This window comes from Musca autumnalis, unplaced genomic scaffold (assembly GCF_047663935.1).
Source record: "Musca autumnalis isolate F117 unplaced genomic scaffold, ASM4766393v1 scaffold_2, whole genome shotgun sequence".
Taxonomy (NCBI): Eukaryota; Metazoa; Arthropoda; class Insecta; order Diptera; family Muscidae; genus Musca; species Musca autumnalis.
This window is the reverse complement of record NW_027411755.1, coordinates 81,976,891-81,998,916: the sequence shown is the minus strand read 5'-3', so window position 1 is coordinate 81,998,916 and position 22,026 is coordinate 81,976,891. Positions and strand designations below refer to the sequence as shown.

The following is a 22,026-nucleotide window of genomic DNA, read 5'->3' as shown; positions in this document are numbered from 1 at the left end:
GAACTTTGGACAATTTTTTTTAAGTCACTGCAAGCAGATGTATAACTGAAAAAAAGCTTTAGAGCCATACGACATAACCAAAATGACATAATCGTTTGTTTCTCACTAATTTGACCATCGTATCGTTACACATACAGTTGCGTTCAAAATAATAGGAGCGCCCATACAAAAAAAGAAAATTGTCAAAAAATATGGTTAAACTTACCCATTTTGGTTTATTTTGAATTTGTTTAACATTGTTGAGATCCCAACAATTAATTCATCAGCAGAAATGTGGCAATCTGTTTTAAATTATTTACTGTTTACACCAACATTATAAATCGTGTTTAAAGTTTTTGTTCAAAAAAATAGGAGTGTGGAAGAAAAAGGACGATAAAAATAGATTTAGTTGAGTTTAGGATCAAAATTGTCAATATTTTAGTAAACAGTAGTAAATCCAATAAATTTTATGAGATTTCATTGCTGTTTGAAAACAAAAGTCCTTTGGAGGTAGCCAAAAAACAGGCGATTGTCCTTGCAGACATTTTTCCCATAAATTGTGCACTTATTGGGCAACTCAATGGATTTTGTAGACAAAAGCTTTAACGATTAGATTTGTTTGATCCTATGGATGTTATCTCTAACAATATATAATGATTGGTATCCCATAAATTTGTGTATTTTGATCCTTGAGCCAAGTTTAAGACAGTTTACATTAGCCCTTAAGGCAAGGATCGGCCAAAAAAGCGTATCTATAAGGAAATTATTCCCCAAACCAAATAATATTTAAAAGTCCTTAGGATGCTAACCTTGTGTATGCAACCAGTTTCGCTTCTATTCAAAAAATGTTTAAAACGTGAACGGTTGAAATGTACTTTGACCCATTTAGTGAGAGGCAGTCTGGGATTGCACTATGATTGGTATGCGCCGTAATATATTTTTCAATATAAACTTACGTTTTTCACTCAAAAATACTTCATTTAGGTTAGTTTCATTAGAAAACTGTTTATTATACGATGCAAAACCTAATTAAAATAATCTTAGCCCAACTTCAAAAGTTTGTCTTTAAAGTTTCCTTCTCAACAAAGCGTTTTGAAAAATGTCTCATATGTGCAAATCATCCAATTATTCAAAAATGAACCATATAATGAATTCTGCGTGCAGTTAAGATTCTAAGGACCTCAAAATATCACTTGATCCGGAAATTAATGCCTTATAGATACGCATTTTTAGCCTATCCTTACCTAAAGAGGTAATAGAAACCGGCTTTAACTTGGCTCAAGGATCAAAATACACAAATTTCTGGGATACCGATCATTATATATTGTTCGAGATAACAGCCAGAACATCAAAAAACTCTAATCACTAAAGTTTTGTCTCAAATTCCATTGAGTTACCCAATAGGTGCTCAATTTATGGAAAAAATCGCTGAAAGGACAATCACCTGTTTTTAGGCTACCTCCAAAAGAACTTTTGTTTTCCAACAGCCATCAAATCTCATAAAATCTATTTGATTCACTACTATCAACTAAAATATAGACAATTTTGATCTTAAACTCAACTAAAAATATTTTTATTGCCCTTTTTCTTCCGCACTCCTATTTTTTTGAACAACAAATTTTAAGGCGATTTATAATGTTGGTGTAAACAGTAAATAATTTAAAACATATTGCCACATTTCTGCTTATGAATTAACTATTGGGATGTCAACAATGTTAAACAAATTCAAAATAAACCAAAATGGGTAAGTTTAACCATGTTTATTCGACCATTCCCTTGGTGTGAATGAGCACTCCTATTATTTTGAACACAGCTGTATATATATATATATATATATATATATATATAATTTTATATCATATATAACATTATTCCATATATGATATCCTTTGAAAGTGGTTTGTGCGGAACCTTTGTTAATAAATAAACGTAATGAACGTTATTTAAGGCATTAATAGGCAAAAGTTCATTCATTCCTGCTACTGGAAATCTTGAGAAAAAAGGTCAAAAACTCGAAACCCTAATATACACTTTGATACGAAATAATGGTTTTAGACCCTACGTATGTTTGGACGAAATCCGTTTCAGACAATTTGGAGTTGATTCAGTCATGTCCGTCCGTCCGTTTGGCTGGTGCGCACGATAACTCTCGTACTGATCAACCAATTTGTTTCAAATTTTGGGTATCGCAATATTTTGTCCAAACTTGCATTAAGATCGAATTTCGGTTCATTCCTTCCGGTACCTCCACCACAAAATTTCAAAAACTTTTGCTAAAATGCTGCGCACGATAACTCTCAATGAGAGTAACCGAATTTGTGATAAGTTTGCAGATGGTAAAATTACATAGATCAGGTTTGAATGTGCACTAAATCGGTATACTCTTTCGTCTACCTCCCACAAATAATTCAGAAAAAGTACAGTTTAACAGCTCGTCTCGGATGGTTTTGAAATTTTTTGAAACAAGTTCTTGTTTGGGGCCCTGTTACGCCGGCGCAATTTTTTTCGGGAGTAAGACCATCATACTTCCTGATTTGGTCCAAACGATGTACATCGTATTATTTCTTACAGACTCGGATTATGTCCGAATATTGACTTCTACACAAAGCTTAGAAAGAGTGCAGTTAAAGGACTCGTATGGGATCGTTTTTAAATATTGGCAACATTTTGTGTATTGCTTGGTTTACATTTACGAAATCCACTCGATTTCAACTGTCAATTCCATTGCTTAAACATCAAATGAAATCGAATGGATTTCAGATGAGTTTTCATTTGACGTGTACGCAAAGGAATTGACAGTTGAAATCGAGTGGATTTCGTAAATGCAAACCAAGCATATGCGGCCCTAGTTACGCAAAATTGGTCCATACTTCCAAAAACACTCAAGGGTAGTAACCAACTTGGTCCTAATTTATAATATTAAATGTCGTAATATATTGTCCATACGTAGATAAAGTTCGGAGATGGACTTTATCGGTTCACTCCTTAGGCTACCTTCCCCACAGTTTAAGGTCTGTTCAGGACTGTTTTGAATTGTACATTTGCTTTATTGAAATTAAACATTTTTCAATTTTGGCATCATCCCAAACATTTTTACTGAAAACCGCAAATTACTAAACAGTTCAGACTTACCTTAAACTTACCATGAACTTGACCATAAACACGTTTTATATTTTGAAAATGAATAAAACTTCCATTAACTGTTGTAAAATTTATTGAAATACATTAAATACTGTAATGATAATCAAATCAAACGAATTCAATTCAAGATAAATATAATAAAACAAAATGCACTTCATAGAGTTTAATTTCTTTCATTTTAAAAATAACAAATTTAACACATAAGAAAATACTTTTTATATATTTACATAAAATAATAATGTTTAAAATAGAAAGTACATAAAGTATGTAGCGAAAAATATAATTATTAATCGACATTTTTACCCTCCTCTCGAGTTTTACGGAATGACACGGAATGTATGAGTAATGGTGGCAAGGCTCCTCTTAACATTTGCAAACGTTTGCTCTTCTCCTTCTCTGGACGGCGGACTTCTTCACGCGAAGAAGATGCTGAAGGTGTTGTCATAGTACCTGCTCCAGACAAAACTTCACTACTGGCCGTTATCATAGCCGACTTGCGGAAATAACGTGGCATTGAATAATCTTCAGCACGAGCTGCGTTTGCAGTTTGTATAGAGTACAATGATTGTGAAACGCGATATTTTTCAATAGTCGGTGTATCTTCATAATGTTTAGGTAAGTTACTGAACGATATGGACGGAACCTCTGGTGTCATGCTAATGGTATTACCAGAACCGGTAATGGCAAATATATCTGTTTCGCTAGCTGCTGTTCGAACATTAAAATGTGGTACACTTTTAGCACTGCGCAATACTTTACGTGGTGTAGTGGATATGCCAGATGGCGGCATTAAATGTGGATGTCTTTCAATAAGACGTGGCCTGAGAATTACTTCATCTTCTTTTTCAGCTTCTTTGTCATTGGTCGTGTCACTAGCAGCAACCGTATCTTCTTCGGCAATAGAATCGAACTTTTTCGGTGACAAAGTCATGCTGCCCTCTGGTGAAGAATCGCTACTTATAGTAAAGGTTATACGCCTTTCTGGAGAAGCATCTTTAGTATCGGTTTCCGACTTTTCACTGGGAGAATCCAAGGTATCACCTTTGAGATTAGCTAGAAATGGCATAAAAAATATATGTTAGTTAAAATGCATATCACAAAATAATAAATACAAACATTATGTTTAAATATAACAAAAATTACATTTAAAGTGGAGCTGATAAAAACAATCGTTGAAAGTTCGTTGTAGTTATGTACATACATATTGTCTGTATTCATGTATACATGATCATGGCCAAATATGAGTAAGTTTTACTGAAACATCACAACATTTACCAATATTATATTTAAAACTAATACACGTTGTAAAAATTGAAACTATTTATTAGTCTGTTCCAGAACTGCAAGAATCTACTAATTTTTACTATTTTTTTCGATAATATAAAGGAAAAAATGCTATCGTAGTAAAAAATAGTAGCTTCTTGCAGGTTCTGGAACAGAGCATTTATAAAACTCAACCAATAAAAATCACAAAATTTAACTATAACTTAAGAGAATAATGGGGCGGAACGATTATGCAGTTTCGGGCCTAAATACGCAAACGCTATCGTTGAGCTCTCGTTATAGTTATATCAGCTACATCCAAGATTTTGCTCTTAGTCAGCCTGTTGAGATGAATATATATTCTAAATGTTTTTAGTATCCAAGAATGGTGTATTATAGTAATGAATCCTGTTAATTAAGGGAGCGTAGGACTTAAATCATTACCATGTCGTCATTGAGTATTTCTTCCAGTTGTTTTCGAATTTTTTATAAGACATAGCTCATAAAGTAATCTATGCACATTAATTACATTTTTGATTTCGACAGTATTACTCTATTTTATTTTAGACTACACTAATAGTACGTTTATACAGGTATAACCGGATTAAAAATAAAAATAGGTAAAAAAAACTTTTTAAGTTAAACGGTTTTATGTTAAACATACATTGCAATGTTTAAGATAAATGTACTAAAAACCAAAAAATAATAAAATAGATACAGTCGTGGGAATTATAAACATATGCATAGACTAGACTAAAATAAAACCGTGGGGCACGTCAAATGTCTACAATCGTTGATTAAAATATTTGTTTTGTAATGTTACACTATAATTAGGCAGTTGTTCAACCGACACGATTATAAGCGAGTTTTATGGTTTCATAGTGGTGAGCGAGTAGTACTTTGTCGATTAAAAACAAACTACGAGCAGTGAAACGATTCCTCGCCAGCCAGCAGTGTGAATGTCCAACGATAAACTAGTTGAAACATCTCTTTTATTTACATGGAGTGTATAACTATTGGAATTTCCATGAGCAAGAAAATAGTAAGTAATTTTCTCACCGTCTGCGGGCCAACTGCCTAACGACGAATTAAACGATTCTTCTATCGCACATTAAGTCGATAATTTGTAGACAATTGCCGTGCCCCACGGTTTTATTTTAGTCTAGTCTATGCATATGTTTATAATTCCCACGACTGTATCTATTTTATTATTTTTTGGTTTTTAGTACATTTATCTTAAACATTGCAATGTATGTTTAACATAAAACCGTTTAACTTAAAAAGTTTTTTTTTTACCTATTTTTATTTTCTAGTTTTTAGTTTTTATTTCGCATTCTGTTTAATTCGTTTAGTGCTTCATTATTGCAAGGTTTCTTGCCCGTTAGTTTATTGCAGTCCAACTCCTCTATACGTAGTTCCTGCAAAGATCTTACTCTACTAAGAGCCACGTAGGCTTGACCTTCTTCAAACAGTTTCGCACCTAAGTATACGACTGCGTGATCCACAGTGCTGCCCTGCATTTTATGTATTGTAGAAGCCCATGATAGTATTAAAGGCAACACACATCTGTGTGTATCGCTCCCGTTGTTTTGTTAACCTGGCTTCATATTCTTCAGGCGTTTCTGACGCTATCATCTGTGTGTATCGCTCACGTTGCTTTGTTAACCTGGCTTCATATTCTTCAGGCGTTTCTGACGCCGTCATTTGTGTATATCGCTGACGTTGCTTTTTTAACCTGGCCTCATATTGCTCAGGTGTTTTTGACGCTAATTGTTCCCGTCGTTTCTGTAATCTACTATTTCTATCACCTTCACTTTCTTTAGCTCGTTTTGCTTTATACTTTTCTTTCGCTTTTTGAAGCCTTCGTTTACGTTGTGTTGCAGTTTCTGTTTTATGTGTGTTTGTATTTTTTATATTTTTTTTTTACCATTTTGTTCCCACGAGTAATGGACATTTAAACGGTCGACCCCCCAGAGGTCCAATAAAGGGGCAAGGCTATGTACAACAAGATGCGCCTGAGTCTTGAGGGAAAAACGCTAACTACATGTCATTTTTATCCACCCTAATGCCATACAGTTCTCGGCGCGTTTTAACCTTTCACCTTAACATGGGTGGTGTACCGCTAACGACGTATCATTTTTAGCCACCCTAACGCCACACAGTCCTCAACACGATAAAAAATCTTGACTTGGGTGGTGGATTCAGGCTGATTCAATTTCTAAATTTAAATCTTAATTATACGCCATTTAGTGGCTGCGCCCATCTTAAATATTGAGGTTGTATTCTTCTTGTCAAGCCCTTTTATTTGATACCCATATTGGTGGGATTGATAAAAAATTGTTATCAGCCATTTGGTAGCGGCGGCCATCTTAGATTTCAATTTTGCATAGTAAATTGTATTCTACTTGTTGAGACCTTTCATTTGATACCCATTTTGAGGGGATTGATAAAACCTAAGTTATCCGCCATTTTGTGGGTGCCACCGTGGTTGAATGGTATGCACACCCGCCTTGCACGCTGAAGGTCGTGGGTTCGATTCCCCGGCCAGTTAACATCACAATTTTCAACGGTGGCAAAATACCCCTCAGTAATGTTAGCGACATTTCCTGAGTATTTCAGCCATGTAAAACTTCTCTACAAAATGGTGTCTTAAGACACGCCGTTCGGACTCGGCGATAAACAGTAGGTCCCATATCATTGAGCTAATATGAATCGGGGTGCACTCATTGATATGAGAGAAATCTCCCTTGTCCCGTATGGGATGTTTGTGGAACAATTATATTATTATATTATATCCGCCATTTTGTAGAGGCCGCCATCTTAGATTTTAATTTTATATAGTACATTGTATTCTACTGGTTGAGCACTTTCATTTGACACCCATATTGATGGGATTGATAAAACCTACGTTATCCGCCATTTTGTAGCGGCCGCCATCTTGAATTTATAATGATAATGAATAAATATAATTGTATTGTCACCAAAATCCAAAGTGTATACAAAATTTCAGATTAATCGGTTGACAGGAAGAGGGTGAAATTTGAATTACTAAATTTGACCCAAGAATAAATAATAAATAAAACAAACGGGGTGAGCTAAATAAAACCATTTAATAAAACCTAAGTTATACGCCATTTTGTAGAGGCCGCCATCTTAGATTTTAACTTTATATAGTACATTGTATTCTACTGGTTGAGCACTTTCATTTGACACCCATATTGATGGGATTGATAAAACCTACGTTATCCGCCATTTTGTAGCGGCCGCCATCTTGGATTTCAAATTTTTATAGTATATTGTATTCTGCTTGTTGAGCCCTTTCATTTGATACCCATATTGATGGGATTGATAAAACCTACGTTATCCGCCATTTTGTAGCGGCCGCCATCTTGGATTTCAATTTTTTATAGTATATTGTATTCTGCTTGTTGAGCCCTTTCATTTGATACCCATATTGATGGGATTGATAAAACCTACGTTATCCGCCATTTTGTAGCGGCCGCCATCTTGAATTTATAATGATAATGAATAAATATAATTGTATTGTCACCAAAATCCAAAGTGTATACAAAATTTCAGATTAATCGGTTGACAGGAAGAGGGTGAAATTTGAATTACTAAATTTGACCCAAGAATAAATAATAAATAAAACAAACGGGGTGAGCTAAATAAAACCATTTAAAACCCCACTGGGTTCTAAATGTCAAATCCATTGCGTATACATCAAATAAATCCTCAAAAAGCAAATGGTTATAATATAACAGGCTATACGTTAAGAAATATAATGATAGCAGAACCATGGACTTTTCGTGATTTTTTTAATATCAAAGATTTAAATGCAACATTGCTTTGCTTTCTCACAATCATTTGTGTTCATAAATTCATATGATATGAGTCCATTAAATGGGAACTTTCCATGAAGATCTATAGTTACTAGCCATGAAACATAGAAAATCACTTTCAAACAGGCCAGAGCGGGGTAATTTCATCCCCTACTTATAAACTTGTCTATTCGATGAAAAATGCATTAAATTCACTTAATACAAAACTAATGAAAATATCGCTACATGTTTTCTTTAAGTTAGTTTATGTAAAATGCAAAAAGTTTAAATTGTCATTTCCATACAATATATGTCAAATAAATCGAGATAATGCACTTAATCATCGTATAAGTGTATATTCTAAACCAAGTTCAAGTACCACACAGTGCAGTTGTTGCTACAAAAACCCAACGGCTTAGCCCAAACTTCACTTTTGTAGGAGGTACGTATACTTATCTGTGCTACTGTACATATTAAGTAACCAAAAGAAAATTGTCGCCATAGGTAAAGTTTCTGAGTTATGGGACGTAATGAATTTTTTGATTGTCCCCTATAATGTTTCCGAAAATATCGTTATATCTCTGTTTAGCGTTATTGTAACTTCATTTAGAGATTACATGTGATATCGAATGACAAATCTTTTTGTAGTACATTTTCTTTAATCATACTAAAGGTACCACTATATGAGATTTTTCAACATCCAAATTCTTTACAAACATTTTGCTCAGAAAATTATAGGTGCTGTTCTCAAAGGCAATATTGTCCTTTTTGACTTTTTTCCAGTTCCGGTTCAGAAAAATCAACGTTTTGTTTTTTATGTACATATATTTGCTATTGGCGATTTACCATAAATAGCTCTCGATATGTCAAACACTTAATAACAAAATTTTCTGGGAGCATAAAAAACCAAACCAACCAAATTCATTCGAAACAGTATCAAACTTTTTCAAAAAAAGATTAAGTTTGGTGGAAATTCGAATTTGGTTTCGAATCGTCTTAGAGAAACAGGATAATAATTTTTCAATTTCTTCTAATCATATCCTCAAAGAGTGGCATAACTACAAAAATGACTTTCTACGACTTCTACTTTATCTCTTGTCAAATTTTCATGTTCATATTCCTAAAACACCAACGATTTAAAGCTTATTTACTAAAACTTTGGCTTAAATCAACAAAAAAGTTTTTTGAGTTTATGAAGCACTAAAGCACTTCAAATCATGATTGATCTTGAACAGAAATTTAGCGCTGATGGGACTAAAGAAAATGCTGTAGAAGTGAAAATCCTCTATTACATTTTCTTTAGCCAAATTTCGATAGGACTTGCCGTCTCCAAGCAAAATCCTCAAAACCTAAAATAAAACTAAAATGTGAACTTTGACCGCGATTTATTTCAGAATCCCTTCAGCGATTTTTCCTTGTTTTTCGATTTTTCTCATCTATGAACATTGCTGTTTTAGAATCCACAAAAATTTCCCCTGTGTAAGCGGTCTTCATTAGTTAGTTAGTTAGTTAGTTAAGGTGCACCCTTCATGACATTGTTTTATAAGGAGACGATACAGTCAGTGCATTGTCCCAATTTGAACTTTTATATCTCAAAAATGGTAAAACCTACGAAAATACCATTAATGTCAATCTTGTAAAGAATTTTTGCTGCAACAACATTTTCTCAATTTTTTTTTTGATAGGGCTTGCGGTTTTCTAGCAAATTATGTCAGTTAATTGAAACTCCAAACTTTTCCTACAGTCCTGCTTGGTAATCCCATTTTTCAATGTTCACAAATACTATGGTAGGTTTTATTCTTACGTCATTAGTAATTGATCTTCTATATCAGAAGATTTTTGATCATCAATTATTGTATACTAAAGTATACACGATGATTTTAACCTCCACAAGAAGCTAAAGGAAGCCGCCGGAGTATATGGAAAGAAAATAACGAATCCGGTTCTAATTAACAAAAACAATGAAGCTGTCTTTGACTTGGAGGGAAGGAAGCAGATATGGGAGGAATATATTACCAATCTTTTTAGTGATAGCGAACGATCACCTTATGAGGATGTTTCGGAAATTCCAAGAAGAGGGACCTATAATGCAGAGCGAATTAGAACGCGCTATAAAATCATTGAAAGACAAAAAGGCTACAGGACCGGACGAAATCCCATCAGAATTACTGAAACTTATTGATTCCAACAATATACACCTACTAGTCAACCTTTTTAACTACATATACAACACTGGAAACTATCCAGAAGAATGGCTAAAATCAACCTTCATCGCAATACCCAAGAAAAATAATGCAAAACAATGCAGTGACTTCAGACTCATTAGCTTAATGAGTCATGCCTTGAAAATATTTCTAAAGATTATTTATAGTAGAATATACAAAATATGTGAAGCACACATGGGAAATACCCAATTTGGGTTTAAAGAAGGAATGGGTACAAAAATGTAGGGATGCCCAGAAAGATGTATTCATGTGTTTTATTGACTACGAAAAAGCATTCGATACCGTCAAACACGATAAATTAATGGAAATGTTACATGATATAGGAATGCAAGGTAATGAACTTATGTGCATAAAAAGTCTCTATTGGAATCAGTCGGCAAGAATTGAAGTAAGTGGAGAACCAACAAAAGAAATTGGCATCTCAAGGGGTGTTAGACAGGGCTGTCTTCTATCTCCCTTATTATTCAATGTATATTCAGAGAATATATTCCAAGAAACGCTAGAAGGAGAAAACGTCGGAATAAAAATACATGGGAAAATATTCAATAATATAAGGTATGCGGACGATGCCACGTTACTGGCTGGAAGCATATCCGGTCTCCAGAAACTTGTAGAGAAACTTGCACGTGTAAGTGAGAAATATGGCCTTAAAATCAACATGAAGAAGACGAAATATATGGTCATAAGCAGAAAAAATCCCCATGCAGATGTCACCTTAAAAGTACAAGGTACAGCAATAGAAAGAGTGCGATCTTTTAAATATCTAGAGATACTAATAAACGACCAATTGTATCCCTCGAAAGAGATTAAAATTCGTATAGAGATGGCGCGAGATGCTTTTTGTAAATACAAAAAACTTATGAAAAGCCATGACATAAACCTAACAACGAAACGTTTTATAAAATGCTATGTTTGGTCGGTGCTGCTATATGGAACAGAAGTTTGGACGCTCAAATCCTCTGATGAAAGAAAATTGGAAGCCTTCGAAGTGTGGATTTACCGGCGAGTACTGAAAATACCATGGACTGCGAAAATTTCTAATGACGAAGTACTAAGATGGATGAATGTAAGCCGACAATTAATAACAACAATAAAAAGGCGCAAAATAGCGTATCTTGGACACGTATTAAGGAACAACAAATACAACATTTTACAAGCAATTTTAAAAGGAAAAATTGATAGAAGGCTTGCTAGAGGAAGAAGAGAAACATCCTGGCTCAAAAACATCATGGACTGGACAGGTTATACCGATGAAACTGATCTGCTGAATGCTGCAAGACACAGAGAGCTGACAACCACTATACAATAACATAAATATAATGCGATAAATATTAAAAAACAAAATGAATTGTACGATCACTTATATCCGGATAACGGATGAGTAAATAAAGAAGAAGAAGGTTTTGACAAGTTGATGGTGGCTCAGAACGCTAAGACGCCGGCAACCTTGACACTCAGTTGTCGGAGACCCACACTTTTTTTGTGTTTTTTTTTTTATTTTTCTCATCTATGAACATTGTAGATTCCGAATCCGCAAAAATATCCCAGGTGCATACACCTCTCATTTAAATTTAAACGCCACAAAAAAATGGTTTGTTTTTTTCGAATATTTTTGTGGGGTTTTTTGCATTTTGTTATAGTATTGTCTGTTATCTGTCATTTCATGCTTATAACTCTTCATTTGACCTACGCATTTCCACGCAATTGGCCTAAAACACGAGCTATTCAAAAAATCGACTTCTTTTAATTTTCGACTTTTGATGAAAAATTTAAATATGCGATAAAAATTTATTCATAAATGTTAGAATCATATAAAGTCAGAGATTTTTTAGGAATATAGTAAGAGTATTTTCTCAATCAAAAATCAAGGGATTGGCATGTAAGGATACACCTATATTACCCTCCAATGTTTTTGGCACTTTTAATAGAAGGCCCGATCACAGGAAAACTATACGTTTTAGAGAAAAAAGTTATTTATTAAAAAATGCTTAGAAAGTCTCAAAAATATAATTTTCATAAACAATTTTAAGTTTTCTCGCAAAAAAATTCTCGGCGCTAAGTGGGTTAATTAAGGCGCACCGTGTCACACTCGTCCCAACCTGCGACAAAAATCGAAAAATCGATATCAGCACATCTCTGTGACAATTCAGCAAATTGTCTCTAAACATATCATATTTTAATATTCCAGCACTGTTTTTGTAATTTATAACGGTATTTAACAAATCAAAACAGAAGAAGTTGACATATACGTATGATCTCTTGAAAACTTTAAAAACGTCAGTATGGTTATGACTTCTTACAAGGCAAGTAACTCAAAATTGATAGGGTAAAGTTATAGTACAAGGTTTTCTTATTACTTTTACATAAAAATTTTTACACATTATTCACATAAAATGTGCTGGAAATCACATTTTTTACAACACTTTTTTGTGGACTTTTTTTCCAAGTCCTAAAAATTGAAGTTGAGTTTTACTAACTTCGCCATCCTTCGCCACTCTCCAAATTTTTTGAAGAATGTTCGAAAAAGTGCCAAGTTTACAAAAAATTTGGTTCCAACTGCATATATTTGCATTTCCGCGTGTGACATTAAAAATAATAACGATGCCTCTGGTCGTTTCAGTGAATATGCCGTATTATTGTATTCGCAGTTTCTTATTTAAATTGTTTGTTTTGGTTTTTTTTTTCTTTAGAGATTTAGACTTTTTTGTTTTGGAATCTACTTATGAGTGTATTTTTTTACATTTGTATATTTTTGATATCTGTATGATGCTACATATAATATGAAAAATAAGTAAAAATGTAAAGTTCGGTCGCACCGAACTTTATTGTATCCCCTACCATGAAATATTCTGAATTTAAATAAAATAATTTGTTTCCTTTCCTGTCCATACAAGTCGGAGACGTTTTTAACCACTGAACTCCAAATAGCAAATTACAACCAATTCGAACCGAAAATGTAGATAAAAACCTCAAAATAACTGAAATAGGGGGGTACCGTAATATGAGGGCTATACCGAAACTTGGACCTAAGACCACAATTTTTTGCGCAAAAGGTTTTTGATCATTGAGAACTCCAAATGGCAAATTACAACCAATTCTGGTCGAAAATGTTGATAAAATTTTCAAAATACCTGAAATCGGGAGGTATCGTAATATGAGAGCTATACCGAAAGCTGGACCTAAGACCACCATTTTTGGCGCAGAAGGTTTTTGATCATTGAGAACTCCAAATACCAAAGTACATCCAATTAGGGCCGAAAATGTTGATAAAAGTTTCAAAATACCTGAAATCGGGTCGTACCGCTACATGGGGGCAATAGGAAAAATTGGACCCATATTGATGATTTTTTGGCTAAAGTATTTTTTACTTATTTTAAGCATATACTGAAAAAATTAGATTGATCCGACGATTATAAATAAGTGGGACCAATGTGCGTGTGTGCTCTAATGGTGTGTTTTATTTGGTTTGTTCTGCACAAATTATTAAAAGAATACTCACCACTGCCATAGAGGTAAACAAGCTTTATCTCAAAATTACATAAATCAAGAAATAGTGAAATATAGCATACTTTACGGCATATTAATTATTAAATCATTTTGATTCGTTTCAAAGACATTTATGATGGGGCATTTAATTTGTAAATTCTATCGATTACAATCGCATATCATATTCTACCTTCAATTTTTACTTCAAGGTAAAAAAGCAATATCAATTCCTATTACAAGTTTAATTGTAAAAAAAATTGTTGTGTATATGATGGCCTTGTCCCAGGAAATACGCACATCCGAAATTTTTTGATTGATAAGATAATGTAAAAAAAATTACAAATTGAAAATATAAGATGTAATAAAGGGAGTGCATTGTTATAATTTAATAAACTAATGTTTTAACATAAAATTCCAGTAATTAATTTAAATGCACAAACATGGCCTATTAAATATGTTTACTCTATTTAAGTATTGACAAGTCACGCAAAAACAACTTTTTTATTTTTATGAAAAAATACTATGAAAAGAAAAATCTCAAAAAATTATTTCCTCAAAGAATGATCTTTAATTTTACATGATTCACAATGCTAATTTTCATATAAAATTAATCGGGTACTTAAAACCTCCAAGAAATCCAGAACGCGTCACGCTATAGCCTTTGTTTTACATACATACATAAACATATATTTTACATATCTTCCCACCATACCATCGATCGAAATCGATATTATTTAAAATAGAATTAAGTTATCAGGAGAAGTAAAAGTTGCCTCATATTGAATGTCAAAATGGATATCGTCCAGTGAAAATAACTATGTTCAATGGGGCGTAGCATCCGTGATTTTGGCGAGGGTCTTGAAATAACTATGATAAATGCTAGTTCTGCGTTGAAAAAATATACATAGTATTGGCTAGAAATCGACGTTACGGGCTATTTCATAAATAATTAAAACAAACGGATACTATATGACAATTGCCAAAAACATTTTAGCGCAGACATTCAAAATAATAAACCCAAAAACTTAATATACACAAAACTGCATAACAAATTTGTTTAAGAAAAGTTTCCCAGCAAAAATTTTTGAGAGACATGAGGCGAATAACCCATTACAAAGTTATGTAAACAAGCTACTTTCTGCATTAGCAGTAGGCTGAAAAATAATGGGTTATTTCTAAAAATTTGTACAAGGTAATGTGTACGGTGGCACAGAGCGTGTGTGTCTGACTACAAATCCGAGGGTTGTGTGATCAACGCTTACCGTCGGAACGACAGTTTGTTGTTAACAAAAAAATGAATAGTTGGTGGTGCACATGCCAGTGTTTAAACCACCCTTGATGTTCATAAGCATGGTACAGTGTGTAGTGCAGGGTTCGCCGTACAACAACAACAATTTGAACAAACACTGTTGTCACTACCCAGCCAACCAAATGTCTGATGTCCGACACATCGGAACAATTTCGGAAGCAAAATCGTTCAGATTTCGTTCTGATTTCTAAACGATTTTTCGAAGGGGAATTCGTTCAGATTTCGTTCCGATTTCGGAGAAAATGTCGGAAGTAAATTTCCCTTCGAATATGCTAATGTTTTTCTTCCGATTTCGGTACGAATTCGGATCGATACGCCGAAAACAAATTTCCCTTCGCACAGTAACCACCTTTTGTATATATCTAACAAGCAACATTTTAGTTTGTTCTCGAAAAACAAAATGGTTGGTTATAAAATTCGCATATACAATTTTTAAATATTTTAAATATAAATGCAACATATAATAACCCAAGCTAGTGCTGATAGACTAAACATATTCGTACACAAGGTTTACATTGTCCTACTATAACTACAAAATGATAACAGTGGAAATCATTAGATAAGTTTGAAATTACAATCTTCCAATAAAAAAGAAAAATTTATCAATAAAAAAGAGGCGTCATACGACATTATTCCGAAATCGTTCAGAAATCTGTACGAAAATTCGGAAGACAAAATTCGAATTCTGAATCTCCCAAGGATTGTTTTCCGATTTCGTTTCGAAGTCTGATCGAAATCGATCCGATTTTGCTCCGACATTTCGTTCCGAAATTATGTCAACCACTTCATACAACTTTCGTTAAGATATCATTACGATTTCGGATCCGAAATCGGACGTATCGTCCGAATTTTGTTCCGATTTCGTTACGATGTCGGTACGATTGGTTTGCTGGGTATGACTGCAGGTTTTAATTGTGTGAGTGGAGAAGGAAACTCTCTTTGCTTGCTTGCGAGTAAAGGGCCGCCGATTGTTGGTATATTGTGTTTTGCCACAAATCAGAAGTTCATGTGTTCAAATCTAGCAGAGAGCAAAATAAAAATGTGGGGTGTGTTGACATTGAACACAAATTCACCTCAACTGTTCTAAAATAGAACATATGTTACTAGGCGTTTACACACAGACAGTATTGGCAAGACAATAGCAAGGTTACAAACAATTTCCACCAATACATTCATACTTTTCTCTATACATATTTAAAAATTTATAAATGTATTTGTGAAAAAGGTTTGTATTTTTGCTACCTTAACTTATGGTGGCTAGAACTAGTTGCCCAGCAAACCAAATTTCGGATATACGAATTCGAATTGTAATCTATTTTCTAAGGGTTTTTTGATTGGATGTTGTCGAAAACAAAGTGGTTGGCTACAAAAATCGCATATACAACTTTTAAATTTTTTAAATATAAATGCTTCGTACACATCGTTTACATTGTTCTACTATTAACAACAGAATGATAACAACAGTGAAAAAAAGCATCACAAAAAATTGTCTCAGATTGGGTTATTTGTGGTGGCGTGCCAATAAAAAGCCGTCGGCGAAATTGTTTTCCATTTTCATATGACAAGAAGGAGCCAATTTCATTCTGAACTTTCGATGGCTTTTCTTCCGATTTCGGACCAAATTCGGATCCGAAACCGGAAACAGCATCAGAGTTTCGGACCGATTTCGGTTCGTTTACGGACTGTTTGGTTTGCTGGGCACTTATGACAAAATGTGTCTGATCGAAATAATGTATGTTTGGACGAAATCCGTTTCAGACAATGTGGAGTCCAAATGTGCTGGTCCAAAACTTGGACCTCGTAATATTTTTTTGAAACTTAGTTTAAGTTCGAAAATGGTCCATATCGGTCCATTACTTCCGGCACCTTCCCCAAAAATTTTTCGTAAGAGCGTGAGCACGATAACTCTCGATTTCGTCCATACTTTGTACATCGAAATATTTTCTTCGAGACTACTCCTTCGGACCCTCCACACAAAATTTCGAAAAAGTGCAGTTTAAGGCCAGCTCTCAATCGCTTTGATTGTTTTTGCAACAACTTATATTCGCTGTCCCCCTTCGATAACTTGCGAACGGATCAGCCGATTGGTTCCACAAGATGGCCTTCGTAATATCAGTTGAACGAAGCAAACTTTGGATCTCCTAATTTTTTTTCCAAATGTATTTCCAAACTCTTCCATATAGGTACTCTCATTAGAATACCTCCCCCACAAAAGTTCAACATTTTTGTTTAAGTTCCGTTTATGATCTGTTAGAAAATTATACCGATGTTTCTCCTTGTGGCACTTTTATGTTTTTCGTGGGCAAGTCCATGCTTCTTGACATACTTTCTTACTTATATAATTGTTCCACAAACATCCCTGGGCAAGTCCATGTTTCCTGACTTACTTATATAATTGTTCCACAAACATCCCTGAAGAGACGAGGGAGACTTCTCTCTTACTTATTTACTTTCTTTATTACTTACCTGGTTTTTTACAGAACATTTGTTCCATAAGCCGAACTAAGAAAAAAATATCCAATATCCTATCGACAAGAAATGGCTCCCAAAATAAGATCCACTTCCAATATGGACAGACGGCGGTTATAGCTCTGTCGGCAAAGCCGATGGATACTTTTTTTCCTTGTTTTAGAATATTTGGATTTTGAATGATCTCATCCTCATCCTTAGGTATTCCTGTAATGCATATCTTGCTTAATGCGGGTGTTTTTTAGAGTTGAGTAATCTAGTTCCTAGTTCTTTGTACTAGTTCCAAAACGAATGAGTAAGATCAAATGTAACGTGTCATATTAAATATACGCAGTTTGTTCAAAGAAAAAATGTGGGCCAATGGAAATGCAAAGTGAACTAGATAGTTCCATATAGTTCTTTTGGCACAACTCTAGTGTTTTTGTTTTTTTAATTTTCTTATGAAATAAAAACAAACGTAATGTTAGATAAGGTAAAACCATCTAGAAACTCTTTCTAATCGAATTTCGTCGTGTTTCTCAGTGGACAGAAAAGTTTGCACCATGGTCAACACGCTAGCGCTTTACTGAAACGCAGAAGATATACGAATTTGTTTCATTATACGATGTCTTCGTCCGTTTACATGAGTTCACTTACTACGTACATATTCATCATTTTTGTTTAGTCGAAAATACTTGTATAAATAATCTGCTCTGAGCAAAAACAACATTACTTCCTTAAGTCAGTGCTCGGATTTGTTAAACGGTGGAGTAAGGAGTTCATGGATCCTTATGTCACAAAAAATTTATACACAACGCTTGTTCGCCCTATACTAGAATATTCGTCGATCATATGGGATCCTATATATAATACCCACAGCGATAGCATCGAGTCCGTTCAAAAGCAATTCTTACTTTTCTGTTTACGGAGCTTAAACTTTTCGTTCCATAATCTTCCATCATACGAGGATAGACTTTCCCTCATCAAGCTGCCAACTTTAAAAAGCCGAAGAAAAATGTTAAATGTATCATTCCTTTTTAATGTGATAATGGGTGACGTTAATGCTGGATTTCTAATAAACAATATTCGCTTTAATATTCCCCAAAGAGCTACTCGCAATTATATTCCACTAGCTATTCAATTTTCTAGAATGAATTATGCAAATGCTGATCCCTTAACAAGAATGTCTAAAGATTTTAATGAATTATATAATCTTATTGATTTTTCTATGAATCCTAATACTCTGAAAAGTAAAATTGTAATATATTTAAATTCAGAACATTAAGTACAACATTTTTAATTGTATAGTCTGTAAGGAAAATATCCATAGACTAATAAAGAAATAAAATTAAAATTAAAAAATTAACAAGTTCACCTTGGCCTTAGACAAGTTTTTGCGTAGGTTTTGAGTTCTGCGATGTTTTGCGAAAAAATATAGATTATTCCAGATTAAGCACCTGTCGTATTTTTCCACAGGTCGGTGGAATCATTATTGTATGGTTGTCACAAAAATAACCATGCCCACTTCGTAGCTAATCACAAACAAAATACGACGTTACTTTACTTTTAATTGATTAATCCACTTCACAAATAGCAATCGTCAATGAAGAGGAGAAAGCAGTAGACAACAGCAAAACATGAAAAAATCAATCCATAATATTACGGTCATAAAAACAGTTAGTCAGTCAGTTGGACAATTGTTAGAAACAAATAACCTGTTCATAAATCAGTTCTCTTTTTTAGCAAAGATTAAAGGCAAAATTCTTGTCGGTTTGTGAGAATGTCCGAATGAAGGTTGCTTGATTGTGTTGTTAATGATATTTTGTTTTTTTTTTATTGCTAATTTTTTATTATTAAAAAAATGTTGTTGTTTTTCCTTAATCGACGATAATAAGAAGATAAGAATAATGCGGTGCACAGTGGTTTGTTAAATTTGTTGTAATTTTCACGAACTATCAAGAATTCCCATGTTGAAGTTTTTAATGAATTTAGACTATTGCTACCACTGTTTACATCGGTTAGTTTATTTACACAAAAACCTTAAAATCCGAGATTTAACTGTATGGAAATGTATATTTTAATTTTTTTCAAGGCTAAAAATTCCTCATACACCACTGTGATTATATGTACTTTTTGCACATGGCTACGCACACACAATCACAATGTCTGTTGATCTGCTTTTGCTATTTCGCAATTTGCGTACTTCTACTCGCCTGATGTTCATTGGAATTGTGATTGTTGCCTCATGTTTGTCATTTTTTTGCACGAGACTTTGAAAATGAGCTCGCCATCGCGCTACGAATTTTAAAACGATAAAAAAAACTTGATTTCGAAAATTAATTTTATGCCAAAACGAGGTAATTATCATGCATAGGTTTTTTTTATGTCGTACTGTGTTTTATATTGACTTGGCGAGTCGTTTTGTGGATACAGTAAAATACAAATATTAAAATCAGGCAAAACAACAGAGTAAAACGTTATAAATAATATTGCGTTTTGTTTTTTAGACGTTAATATTTTGAATTAGTGCCAGAATGAGAAACAATCTGTAGTTTCTTTTTTACACATACTCATGTATATTTTACATACATATGTACATACGTGTATTAAAGTTAGTTATTTCGGCATGTTGGTAATTTGTCATAAAAATGGGTCATATTTATATTTTTTTATTCTGTTCTGTTCCAGATTTTGCAAGAATCTACTATTTTTGAAATTTTTTACAATGCTTTTCTTTCTCAATTTTTAAACATTTACAAGTTTTTATGTACGGGAAACCGGGACTTTTCGGGAAATTTTTAAATACGAGGGTTGATCAATGTTTCCGTGATTTTTTCATATTTTCATAGTTACATATGTATGTATATAAAATACTATACTATATATATACTATACTATACGGTTCCATATGTTAGAGAGTTCCGTTCCGAAAAATGGCTAACACGTTTTCGCTCTATCGAGTTAAAACTAAAAAAAATTATGGAAAAATGTATGGATTGAATTGTATTAAGAACTTGCGCCTTAGCCAACATGTTCTCTGGATTTAGATCGATAGAAAGAGATTTGGCTAAAACAATTAAGTTATTGATCAGAAATTCCTATTTTATGGACCTCGAAAATCATATTTTTTGAAAAATATGTTCTTTTACTTAAGATTGCTTCAAAAAGTGGGGCGATAAAAGAGAAAATAATCTTTCGCACTTATATGAAGCAGGACAAAAATGTGTCGTTATACTCCATGATTTGTGATGCGGAACTTATAACTTTTTCCCTGAAAAAAAGTTTGTGTAATTTCCTGATTCTGCAAAAACCTAATCGAATTCTCATTCTATAGTATCAAAGAAACGGACATATAATTCCTCATCATTGGTTCTTATAGGTTATTCTTTCATTTATTCAATATCAGTTGTGGTAATTGTAAATAGATATTTGCCGATTTACCGGAAAATATGATGTTGTTTCCCGGGAAAATCCCGTAGCCAAACATTCCAGGGATATCCCGATGCGGGATTTCCCTACCCAAAACCCTAGTTAACGATCTCCCACAAGTCGCAATCTAGAGCAAAGATTAGGGGATTGAACAGGCCAATGGAGATTAGAGTTAGACAATCTGGTTCCCAGAGCGGATCGAAAAGGAAAAAAGTTCCTTAATATAGATACATAGTTCCAAATAGTTCCGAGACAGATACAGTTCATCAAATTTTTATCTTTCATCGTTCTTTTCATTCACAATAGTTCCGAGACTGAAATAGTTCAGTGAATCATTGTGTTTCATCGTTTTTTGTTTCCTTCGTTCTAAAGTAGTTCGAGACCGAAATGATTTCATGGTTTGGTGGATGAATTGACATAAAAATAAATAAATTGCAGCGAATAAACAGCAACGTTAAAGGAACGGAAGAACGAAAGGAACTATATGAACTAGAGGAACTATATAAACGTAAGAGCTGGATATAGTTAAAATAGTTCCTTGTCAGGAATAGTTGCTTGGAACTAGTTCGTTTCGCAAGTGCACAACTCTAATGCAAACCCGTTCGTGGGTATTGATTTGGTTACGAAGTTTTTCGGCAAATCACACACACGCGACCCGAAAGCAAAGTAAGAGAGCAAATGTTTTGATTTTTTTACTTCAGTCTTGTACTGAATTTCATGCAAGCAGGTTGATGCCGCTTTATTTGTTTATTTTTGGGTACACAGAAAAGATTTTGCAGTTGTACAGCAAATATGTGGAGGGAAGAATTTGAAAATGATTTTTGTTTTGTATTAATATTTTTAATGACGCAGAATGCCTCGTCTGCAATGCAACAATAAAAAATGTATGTATGCTTAGAAAGTCTTAAAAAATCATCTATATATA

General features: G+C 33.7%; 1 protein-coding gene across 21 annotated transcripts in view; it reads right to left on the bottom strand.

The window, feature by feature from the left end:
* Positions 1-3,175: 3,175 nt before the first annotated feature.
* LOC141394168 (uncharacterized) overlaps positions 3,176-22,026 on the bottom strand; it is a 162,402-nt gene continuing 143,551 nt past the window's right edge. For all 21 annotated transcript variants that reach the window (XM_073968114.1, XM_073968125.1, XM_073968119.1 and 18 more), the window contains one exon: positions 3,176-4,173. In XM_073968114.1, the coding sequence (XP_073824215.1) occupies positions 3,407-4,173 (767 nt within the window). In that variant the 3' untranslated portion in view covers positions 3,176-3,406. The remainder of the gene's footprint in view (positions 4,174-22,026) is intronic.